The sequence below is a fragment of the Citrus clementina genome, unplaced genomic scaffold (assembly GCF_000493195.1).
Source record: "Citrus clementina cultivar Clemenules unplaced genomic scaffold, Citrus_clementina_v1.0 scaffold_4, whole genome shotgun sequence".
Lineage (NCBI taxonomy): Eukaryota > Viridiplantae > Streptophyta > Magnoliopsida > Sapindales > Rutaceae > Citrus > Citrus x clementina.
The window spans coordinates 3,726,667-3,739,089 of record NW_006262274.1 but is presented as its reverse complement, the minus strand read 5'-3'; the positions used below and the strand labels follow the sequence as shown (position 1 = coordinate 3,739,089).

At 33.6% G+C, this 12,423-nt stretch overlaps 1 protein-coding gene across 1 annotated transcript; it reads right to left on the bottom strand.

Moving 5' to 3' along the window:
- Positions 1–10,183: 10,183 nt before the first annotated feature.
- LOC18044143 (LOB domain-containing protein 1) lies at positions 10,184–12,092 on the bottom strand. The gene is made up of 2 exons (XM_006436151.2): positions 11,648–12,092; positions 10,184–10,838 (listed from the first exon to the last, which is right to left on the bottom strand). The coding sequence occupies exons 1-2, from the start codon at positions 12,023–12,025 to the stop codon at positions 10,503–10,505; spliced, it is 714 nt and encodes a 237-aa protein (XP_006436214.2). The 5' UTR covers positions 12,026–12,092; the 3' UTR covers positions 10,184–10,502.
- Between the last annotated feature and the right edge of the window lie 331 nt (positions 12,093–12,423).

The following is a 12,423-nucleotide window of genomic DNA, read 5'->3' as shown; positions in this document are numbered from 1 at the left end:
GCAAATATAGTATGCGCACGTCGACCAAATTGATTGTTTATTATAAGATCAAAGAGTGGGCCAACGTTTATTTATTTATATGTGATTTCAACCGTTCATATTTATAAATACTGACAGTTTTAAGACAAGCTTTCACATTAATTCAAATCGTGTGTAACGTTATATTTTGAAGTTACTTTTAGGTATCATTTCTTTACTTTTACTTAATAATTATTTTTACCACCTAGTTCCCTTATAAGTTTTTTAAGCATACTCAAAATAAACACAATAAGTCTTTTTAAAAAAAAAAAATTGGTGACATGGAGGAAAACCATGTTACAGAGTATGGTTAGAGTATGGAGTTGCAAGCATAAGATAATTCTACTGCTGACGTGTTCAAGTTAGTTAGCTGACTCATATTACTGTTAACAAGTTTGTTAAGTACGTGTATTTGTTATAATAGACTTGAGTGTGTGTATTGATCTTTGTATATAAAGAGAGCTCAGATCATTATTATGATTGATTGATTAGATCTAATAAACTCCATATTCTTCTTGTCTCTTTTTCTTCATTTTCTCGTTAACTTTCCTGTTAACCAAACACATTATATTACAAATTCTCACACGGTATCAGAGTAAACATGATGAGCTCTAATCAGATTTCTGGATCCTATAGCTTTGCAACTCCAGTCAAACTAGATCAGAATAATTTCATTGTTTGGCGTACTCAGATCTTAACATAAATCAAAGGAAACGGTTTAGAAAGCTTTGTCAATGGTGATCGAATTTGTCCAGAGAAGTTTCTCTCGTCAGCAAGCACTATTACTAGTCGATCAACTCTAGTAGAGGATCAAGAGATCAATCCAGAATATACAGCTTGGACTAAGACTGATCAATTGATTCTGAGTTGGATGATGTCGTCCATCCAACAAAACTTACTTGCAACAGTGATTTATTGCTCCACAGCTAAAGAGCTCCTAGATGCACTCACAAGTATGTTTATCTCTCAGTCTCAGGCTAGAATTATGCCACTTAAAATGCAGATTTAAACACTTAATATGTTTTATACCTGGGCATGAAGCAAATAAATGCAGAAACAGGTACAACTCTGCTTTTGTGCCTTCTAGGAATCAAGCTAGAGGAGCATTTAATGGCAACTTTAGGCCTGGTCAAAGGAATTTTGGAAGAGGTTTTGGAAACAATGGTGGTCGATCTTATAATGGAGTTTATGGTAGAGGTTTTTATCCTCAGCCTGGCAATATGTTTGGTCAATCTAATCTTGGAAATTCTAATATGCCAAGAGGTTCTGATTATCAAGGCTATGTGATGCACTCAGATCCCACTGCACTTTATGTTGCTCATCATGGCAGCTCCTCTGGTTTCACACCTTCTGCACCTGTTTTTTGTTCCAATGAAGATTATAACAGTGGTGGTTCTTCCTCAGCTCCATTAGTGCATGTTCCAGAGATTGTTGAAGATCCTACCTGGTACATTGATAGTGGTGCTACTAATCACATCACTAATGATTCAGGTAAACTTCTAGCACCAAAAGCTTATACTGGAAATGAAAAACTACTTGTTGGAAATGGTTCCTCCTTGCATATTAATCTCATTGGATCAATATTGCTAAACACAACCACATATGAACCTTTATTACTAAATCATGTTCGTCATGTTCCTTAAATAACCAAAAATTTACTCAGTGTCTCCAAACTCTTAGCTGATAATAATGTTTCTATTGAATTCTTTGCAAATATTTGCTTTGTTAAGGCCAGGAGCTCAGGGATCATTTTGCTTAGAGGAATTGCAAAAGGAGGATTGTATCAAGTTCAAAGTGCATCTCAATTCTCTCAAGCTAGCACAGCTTTGTTATGTCAATCTTCTTCCAATAAATTTGAGTCTATGTTTGCTTATTTTCCTACTATGTCTTGTAATCCTTCTGGTTCACTAAACAGTTCTGATACAGTTCATCATCTGTCATGTAAGAAAGCTTTCATAGCTAGAGCAAGTGAAGTAAATGTTAATTTGCTTCACAAAAGGCTAGGGCATCCTGCTTTTCATACTCTTAAAACTATATTGAAGAGTTGTACTATTGGTATTTTCAATAAAACCAAAGTCTTGAATTTTTGTTCTGCTTGTCAATTTGGCAAAAGTCATTTGTTACATTTTGATTCTGTTGCCACAAAAACAACTGAACCTCTTCAGCTTTTATATGCTGATCTCTGGGGTCCCTCACATGTTACTTCAACACAAGACTACTCTTATTATCTGTCAATCTTAGATGATTTCAGTAGGTTTACGTGGATTTTTCCTTTGGCTGCTAAGTCTGATGCACTACAAGTGTTTCAAACCTTCAAAAGTTTCATTGAAAAGTTCTTGAATAGAAATATTAAAACTGTGCAAACAAATTGGGGATGTGAGTTTAGAAGTTTTTCTACTTATATTGCTCAGTCTGGAATTCAGTTTAGGCATCCTTGTCCTTATATTCACCATCAAAATGATAGAATAGAGAGAAAGCACAGGCATGTTGTAGACATTGGCCTTACCTTGTTAGCTCAAGCAAATTTGCCATTCAAATTTTGGTGGAATGCTTTTCACACGGCTGTCTTTCTCATCAATAGGTTACCTACTCCAACCTTAAATAACATTTCTCCTTACCAAAAGCTCTTTGCTTAAACACCAGATTATAACTTTCTTAGAATTTTTGGTTGTGCTTGTTTTCCCTATCTCAGGCCATACAATAAACACAAGCTTGCTTTTAGGTCAGGAAGATGTGTCTTTCTTGGCTACAGCAGCCACCATAAAGGGTATCAGTGTCTTCATTCCTCTGGTCGAGTGTATATCTCAAATCATGTCATTTTTTATGAAAATTCCTTTCCATATGTGTCTGGTTCAAACTTTTCTTCTGTCTCTCAGTCTTGTGTTTCATCAAATACAGTCTCTTTTGTTCTTCCTTCTTTTACTCATTTTCCAATACAATCTCCTCTACAACCTCAATCAACAAGTGATTCCTCAGCGACTTCATCTCCAGCTCCCAGAGAGGTATATGCTCCTTCACCATCTCTATCTTCTTCTCCTATATCTTCTCCCACAGACCAATCACCTAATCTATCTTTACCAAGCCATATTAACTCACCACCTCATGTCATACTTGCTGCTCCTCCAGTAGGACACCATATGATAACCAGATCAAAGGCTGGTATTTTTAAGCCTAAATCATATCTTGCTGATCTTTTGGCTAAACCTTCAGAACCTACATCTATAACCCAAGCAATATCTAATCCAAAGTGGTTCAAGGCAATGCAAGAGGAGTATCAAGCACTTAAAAATAATGATACTTGGGACTTAGTTTCACCTTCAGCTCCTGTCAAAGTGATAGGAAGTAAGTGGGTTTTCAGAATTAAGCACAACTCAGATGGTACCATTTCTAGATACAAAGCACGGCTTGTAGCTAAAGGATTTCATCAAACACATGTAGAATATTACACTGAAACCTTCAGTCCAGTTGTGAAAGCATCTACTGTCAGAATAGTTTTAAGCTTAACTGTTATGAATAAGTGGATTCTAAGACAGGTTGATGTCAATAATGCCTTCTTAAATGGTATTTTGGTTGAAGATGTTTATATGGCCCAGCCTGCAGGGTTTACTGATTCCACCAGGCCTACTCATGTCTGTAAACTCAAGAAGGCCATCTATGGATTAAAACAGGCCCCCAGAGCATGGTTTGACAGGTTCAAATCTGCTATGGTATCTCAATGGAGGTTCCTTAACTCTAAGTCTGATAGTCCACTCTTCTATAAGTGGGAAAATGGTCACATTTTGCTTGTGCTTGTATATGTGGATGATATCATTGTTACTGGTTCTAGTTATCAGCTGGTGCAGCAAATGATTCTTAATATGCAAAAAACTTTTGCTTTGAAGGACTTAGGAGAGTTGAATTATTTTCTTGGGATTGAAGTCTCAAAAACTTCAAATGGATTCTATCTCTCTCAAGCAAAGTATATAGCTGATCTCTTAGCTAAGCATAATATGGCAGATTGTAGCCCTGTTCCTACTCCTATGTCTACAGGACATCAGCTCAGAAAAGGATCAGGTTCAACCATTACTAATGCATCTCAGTATAGAAGCATAATTGGAGCTTTGCAATAAGTGACACTTACAAGGCCTTAGATAGCTTTCTCTATTAATAAACTTAGTCAATATTTGTCTTCACCAACTTTAGAACACTGGGAAGCTTGTAAGAGACTTCTCAGATATTTGAAGGGCTCAATTCAATTTGGTCTGTATTTTTATCAATTTGGAACTTTACAAATGAATTGCTTCAGTGACTCAGACTGGGCGTGTGATAACGATGATAGAAAATCAGTTGCTGGGTATGCAGTTTACATTGGCTCAAACTTAGTTTCCTGGTGTTCTAAGAAGCAACTAGTGGTATCAAGGTCCAGTACTGAAGCTGAGTATAGAGCTTTAGCTCAGGCCACATCTGAAGCTGTATGGATTCAAGCACTGCTTGATGAACTCAAAATTAAGCTTGCCGCAACTCCTATAATGTGGTGTGATAATCAAGGTGCTATAGCCTTAGCTTACAATCCAGTGTATCATGCTAAAACCAAGCATGTGGAACTGGATATTCATTTCATCAGGGAGAAAGTAGCAGCAAAGAAGATTGTTGTGCAATTCGTTCCTAGTGAAGATCAAACTGCAGACATACTTACCAAGCCATTAACTTTTGATCAGTTTCATTACCTTCGAAGCAAGCTAAACGTTCATCCTGGAAAGTTTAGCTCGAGAGGGGATGTTACAGAGCATGGTTAGAGTATGGAGTTGCAAGCATAAGATAATTCTACTGCTGATGTGTTCAAGTTAGTTAGCTGACTCAGATTACTGTTAACAAGTTTGTTAAGTACGTGTATTTGTTATAACAGACTTGAGTGTGTGTATTGATCTTTGTATATAAAGAGAGCTCAGATCATTATTATGATTGAGTGATTAGATCTAATAAACTCCAGATTCTTCTTATCTCTTTTTCTTCATTTTCTCGTTAACTTTCCTGTTAACCAAACACATTGTATTACAAATTCTCACAGAGGAAAGCCCCATGAGTTACAATTCCTTTTCCATGGGATTCCTTGTCAAAAACTAATGAAAAGCAAATGAACTAACTAATGGCTGTTGTGTAATTGTTAAGCTTCAACTTCATTTTTGAAAGCATAACATTTACTGCGTAGATACATTTTATACTCTCAATTCTCAAATTAAACTACTTGTCTGGTCCTTTCTCTATTTATGCTATGTTTCTTCATTTAATTTAGCTTCATTGAATAGCTGTTGCTACAAGATCATGGGTGTTGTTAAATGTTAATTCTTGAGCACTGTGTGATTTCATGCAAATCAGGACAATTAAATCGTGTTGTTTTCGAATTGTTGCATCTGGATTCTATATATGGTGTAATTTTTTCCAAAAATTTGGATATAAGCTCTGATATTTTTATAATCTTCAGTCATGTGTGTATTTACATCAATGCACAATAAAAATTTAAGGACTGTGATTTTCTTATGATCATAACAATAAACTATCACAAAAACTCAAACAGCATAAGATATTTAACAACTCAAATGATCAAGTCTAGATTTAGTAACTACCAACAATAATAAAAAGTGCTTAGAGTTTGAGAATTTTTGGCATGGAAATTAACAGTCTTGAAGTTGAAATAGAAGAGAAAATCGGAAAAATAAAAACGAAAATTACTTCTGGAGACTTTCTAGAGGAGAAGAACTCAAGATGAGGTGGCAGTTTGACTCTTCTGGGTTGACTATTTTGAAACCACCGGTAGAATTGTTTTGACTTTGGCTCCCGAAGTTGGATCGCAGGAGAGATTGTAGTTTATAGATTAAACAGTTCACACTTCGCACTGGTTGCACTTGGTTTATTTATAAAATTAACTGGTACCCACATTAATAAATATAATACACCCTGCACATATACTGACTTGAAGAAAGAGAATCGAAATGCAATTACCATCTATATCTGAAGGAAGTTAAAACGTGCGGTCAATTTCTTGCGTTTAATGTATACATATTTCAAAGTCAAAACGCATGCATATACTGCGAACTTGCATGCAATTTAATAATTTGCTTCCTCATACGGCAGCTTTCATGGGAGCGATGAATTCCACAAATTCCCTTGTGTTCATTGTCTACGTAAACAAACATATGGCAGCTTCCATGGGAGCGATGAATTCCACAAATTCCCTGGTGTTCATTGTCTACGTAAACAAAGTGCCCTGTCAAGCGGGCAAATGTTTATTTATTCATATGTATTGCAAATCAACCCTAGCCTCATGCACATCATTATCTCAACTCCACGAATTCTTTCACTCGACTAATTGTAAGTTGGCTTCCACAAGCTAGACTTTTTACCTTTTATAGAGCCAGCGTCAATTGAATGACTCGTCCTGATCACAAACTGTGACTTGGATGTGAGAGCAACCTAGATTTTCAAAACATTAATTGAATTAAATTCTCTCATCAACGTATTCGATCTATTATAGTCCCATACCTCCACTAAACCGGCGCCGGTCTTTTCGTCTTACATGGTACTTGTATTGTTCCAGCACATCCCGAATGCCAGGCCCTGATAATGCTTAAATGTAAAGGATGAGTCCAGGAACATCCAGATGTTCAACTCAAAAAACTAACCCGGATGGAAAGGTTTATGTTACTTATAAGTACAAGTGACTCCTCTATAACGATGGGATACAAATTCAGCATGGTTTTTTTTTTTTTTTGAGTTGTCAAATTTTCGAATTAGGATCCTCTTTTCATATCAATTTCTCTCTTTATAAAAATATAAGTTGATGATTGAAATTGTGCGCATTAAACAACCTAAACCATTTTATGGTTTGCGGAGGGTAAATTAACACTAGGAAGGCAGCTTTTTTTTTTTTTTTTTCCTTTTGAAAGGAAAGTTTCTTTGTTCCCATCTAAACTGGTTTAGTAAAAATTATTAAAAACCCCCATACTGTTTGACAAAATAAATCATTTCTTACATTATATTTCAAGACCATCAAATTCATTCTTGTTAAAAAAAGAAAGTTAAATTTTCAAAGTTTTTATTATATTTTTTACTATTTTATCTTAGTTCAGTTTTTATTTTTAAAAAAAAATTTATGAAGGAAATAAGAAACCTTACCCACTAAACACTAATTCTCGCCCTCTATTATTCAGTTGAATTGGTGTTACTGCGAGCAAAAATACTCTTTAAATTATATGAAATCAGAAGATGACTCCTTAGATTATTGGATTTTTGTAAGCGAATCCACATTCAATCGACCGATTATAAATTTTAAAATTTTCAATTACATCCAATCCATCAATCCACCGGATTGAAATAAATCAAATCAATTGGGATCGAATTGCTCCGATTGAGCATATTGGATTAAATTCCGAACCCCTCTAATGAAAACCATAATTGAAACTGTGTAGAGAAAAAAACAAAATAAAACTTTTTTTTAAAAGTATTAATATAGTACAAAATAATTCAATAAAGTATAATCGTGAATTTGAAGGCAAGGTATGTAAGTTTCCAGAACAAGTGAATTTATTAATAAAACTTACTTATTTAATTTATTTGGGATATTTTGATAAGTATGGCATCTTATACGCGTCAGGAATTTTGTCAAAGGAAAATGCCTTATTTGCTAGAACAAAAGGTCTTTGTGTTCGCAGTCTGAATCCTTGAAGTAGTACTAATCAAATTTCAAAGATAAATGATGCGTCTCAATTAATGTTGCTTTGTCTTGTTACATTAATGATCAATTTCATGGTTGCCATTTTTCTTGTCCAGCTCATTGAAGTGATTAACGATGTAAACACTCTAGGACGGGTAATTAATTACAAAAGGTTTGCTTTCTTGAAGACTTGTGCAGCTGTGCTCAAACACCAGTTATTTTCTTTTTAGCGTCAGCAGTTACACTAGCAGCATCGTCTTTTTTTTTTTTTTTTAACTCTGTATATATATTCAATAGAATCGGGACACACACACACACACACACATACTTGTTATAATTAATTATACTGGAATTTACCATTACACAAATTTGTAACTAGGGATGGCAAATATCCAATTATGGATGGATATTATCCATCCAAACATAAATCCATAATTATCCATAATGAATATATCCATATCCATATTCAGTATTTAATATTGGACATGGATATGAATTTTATCCATATAACTATAAAGATCCATGGATATTTTATTTTTATTATATAAAAATAATAATATAAAATATTTAAAATTCTAATATTAAATTTAGTTATTAAATTATTTATATTACTAATAATATATATATAATAAAATGGCGGTCCGGTGGTCGGTGGTGGCGGTCCAGCAACTTTCCGGTGAATTCCGGCGGAGGTCCGGCGAGATCCGGTGGTGGTCCGGCGACTTTCCGGTGGATGTCCATTTATAATATTAAATTAATAAAATAAAATAATAATTATTAATAGTATTAAATAAGTTAAAAAATTAAAGGATAATTTTGAAAATTTTAGTTTTTAATATAAGAGGAATTTAAAATTTTCACTAGTTAATATAATATTTTTATAATTGTTTGTTTATTATATTTTATATTTTTTATTTTATAAAATTAAAATTTTTTAAACTTGTGTTGGGTTAAATGGATATCCATTGGGTAAAAATAATTATCCATATCCATCTGGATATAATTTTAAAATATCAATTTCAAAATCTAAAAATTTTTGGATGGATATTATCCGATCCAATTGGATGGATATTGTGGATATCCATTATGAAGCGATCCAGTTGCCATCCCTATTTGTAACCTAATCGACAGATCAGATACATTTTACCAAATACTTAAAAGAATCAGTAATGAAGATTAATTGCCTTAATATTTGTTTTTTGTTTATTTACTTCATGTTAATTGCATTATTTTCATATTATTTCTAATCATTACATAAATTTAGTCTCTGTGTTTGTAAATTAATGAGTGTAAAATTCTGATTTTTTTATAATGTTTCTATTTTCTTTCGGTCCAAAATCACTTTGAGAAAATGCTATAAATTATTCGATTCTAGTCAATGATATATATATATAACCTACAGTCAGATAAAATTTACTCACTGACCCGTCTGATCCCACTATTTTATTACTTATTTTACACTAAAAAAATCGATTATAAATTACCATAAATGTAATTTAAACTGTATATATATATATATAATTATTAACTAATGCCTTTTTTTTTTTCCTGGGAAGATGCTTCCCATTCTGACGGATTTCTGGTACGATTTTGGAAGAGCATTGATTATTTTTGCAATCAAGAAGGAGCTAGCATACGCAAATGGGGTCCATGAAGTTGAAGTAGGCCCCAATAAGCATTTGACCTTTAAATTTTAGTTTCACTCTGTCTCCTGCCTTTTATCAGTTTACATATGAACCGCTTGTTTGTAGCGAAAGTATGAAAAAGTTGTGAGAAAATAGAATGATGCCGACAACTTGTTTCTATGCTTATAGCAAATCAACAACCCGTGTGAGGTGCATAGAAATTAAATAGTCTCTTCGATGACATTTCCCAAACTTTTTTGGTTAAAAATTATTAAGAAAAATAAAATTATGATGTAATTTCAAAAATCTACTCCATAATACATCTTCGCAATGGAATTTTAACGACAATAATTGTCTAAAAAATATATTTTATGTATAGTAGTTTCATTATTGTAATATTGCGTGCACATTTTTGGATTCTATCTTTAAGATATAAAATATCCTTATTCATTTTTGGTGTCGGCGATGTATAAAAAACTCATAAAAATTTTCATTTAATTTTTAGGTTATTTTTCTTTAGCATATACAGGTGACAAAGTCAAAGTCAAGAGATTGTTTGACAAGGAACTAAAAAAATCTATTTTAGATGACAAAATTAGGTCACCAATATACATTTATTGTATATAGCTCTTTAATTTGATCAAAAGATTAGCATAAACTCGTAAAAAAAAAAAAAGTTATATCCTTGCCTTTTTTTTTCAGAGAATTTAAATGCAATGTTGATATAAGTTGTTAATCTTTTTAAAATATAATATTACATGTGCATTTATAATAATATATGGACAAGTTTTAATCTCATATATGCAACTTGCGATCACAGTCTTTTAAAAATATCAACACGAAACACAAATCAGCACTGAATTCCCATCTTGGTTGGGTTATTTATGTCTATAAAATTAGTTAAAAACAAAATTTCACTAAATGTAAATAAAGATAAACTAATAATTAATCTCGAACCGTTAACAAAGGACTTCTCCAGATGGTTCAAAGATTCCTTTTTGTCAACAAGACTAATGAAAATTAAAGCACATAATAATCACTCCCATCTACCGCGCAGCAAATAACTTTAATTATTGATCAGAAACTTTTATAATTAAGTATGTTTAGCTTTATGTAAATAATCTCTTAAAAGGTTAAAATTTCAACAATCTTGCTTTAATTTCTCTTGATCATGTCCACAGAGGCTCCCAAGCTGATCCAATACCATTGTCATCCAAAAAACAGCTAGTATCCATGAACTGTTGCTGCTGCTGCTGCTGCTGCTGCAAGACTTGTTCTTGAGATTGTGCCATTTCCATGCAAATTAGAGTTATTAAATTGCGTTGCTGGCTTTCCATGGTGACAAGCTCAGCCTGTGCCTTGGCTAACTGAGCCTGAAGCTCACTGACTTGTTTCTGGAGATGGCAAATAGCCCCGGCGCAGCCGTAAACAGGATCCCGGATTCTGGCACTTGCTTCATAGACCATGCTGCTCACTGCATCTGCTCGTTGAGATTCTGGCAGTTCCTGGAAAATTTTTAATGGCATGAGACATTGTTTGTGTGCAAATATGGATGACTGAAATTTTCAGCCCCAAGGCTGCTTCAAATCGTTTTCAAACAATTTTATTGTCTGACCACCAGAATTTGAATCTTGAGAAGATGGGAGGCGAAAAATTAATTTGGGATTTACCCTCCCTTACATTTTAATAAAATAAAATGACTGAAATATTTTAATTTTAATTTGCAAGTCTAGTCTAAATGAGAAACATTTTAAACCGTTCTCTGAGCGCTGGATTCTGTCAAAGCTTAAGTCTTAACGGGCCATGTGCTAACTTTATGATATTAAGCTGCTGGGGCATGGAATTGGTTTCTAATGTGGACCCATGTGCTAAGTTCATACTCATTGTTTGACTTTGTAAAATTCACAATATTTTCTAGAAAGGGGCAAAATTTAAGCTTTGTAAAACTTGTATACGAGGCAGATTGACCCTGCGCCAGTGCCCCGTCAAGGAAGAGTGATGATGATTCCTTTATAAGGAGAAATAAAAAGGATCCATTTGAATAATCTACTCTATTTAAATTAAAGAAAGTGAATTGAAAACAAACATTAAAGTTGCATGAAATCAGTTGAAATGTCACACTCTCTTTTCTTTTGATTAGAGAAGTCCGTAAGTTTCCAAAAAAGAGTGGAACAATCAACCACTCCAAAGTCTAATCACACAACTAATTGATGAAAATAAAACAATTAACAAGTTTTTTTTTTCTCCCAATTAGAAAAAAAATGGTTGGACATTTAATTAGTTTGAATTTATCACATACAAAAGAAGTGCATACCTGCAAGAACTTGATGATATTGCTAGCACCGAAGACTCTATGAGCAATGGTGAACTTGTATGGTTCGGTTGGTGGAAAATATGGAGCTAAAACACATTTCTCGACGCATCTGCGGCGGAGGATTTTGCAAGCAGCACAAGGGCTAAGAACTATAGGCGGCGGAGAGAGGGGAGCTGCAAGATTTGGAGAGGATTGTGAAGGAGAAGCTTTAAAGCTTGGAGAAGATTCTGGAGAAGACAATTGTTGATGATTAGGAGAAGGGAAGCGTGGAGAAGATTGAGAAGGAGGAGAAGTAGAGAAAGTAGATGGAGATGAGAATTGAGTGTTCTTCATATTAGTGATTGGGATTGCTACATTAATTTTGTGTTTGCATTCCATTTTTGAGAGAAGAAAACTGTTGGGTTGTAGTAGTTAGTGAGAAAGCAAAGACAGTAAGGGATGAGGAGGAGCTGCTTTAGTTGAAACAAAGTTCAAGGCAAAAGGGGTTTATATAGAGAAAGGAAAAGGCAAGAATGACAATTGTATCTAAAGCGTATGTCACCGAGCCACTAGATGATGTCATTAATTTTAATTGAATGACGGAAACATTTCTTCGTTTGAACCAAAAAAAAAAAGGTTAAATTCTTCTATAAAATTTGTCAAAAAAATTATTGAAAAGAACTTCAAATTACATGGAGGTGAATTTTATCGTATTATATTGCTACCTAATGTCAAAATTACCAAGGTGTTATAAAAAAATAAGTGGTAAAACTATTAAAAAAAAATCATTGATAACG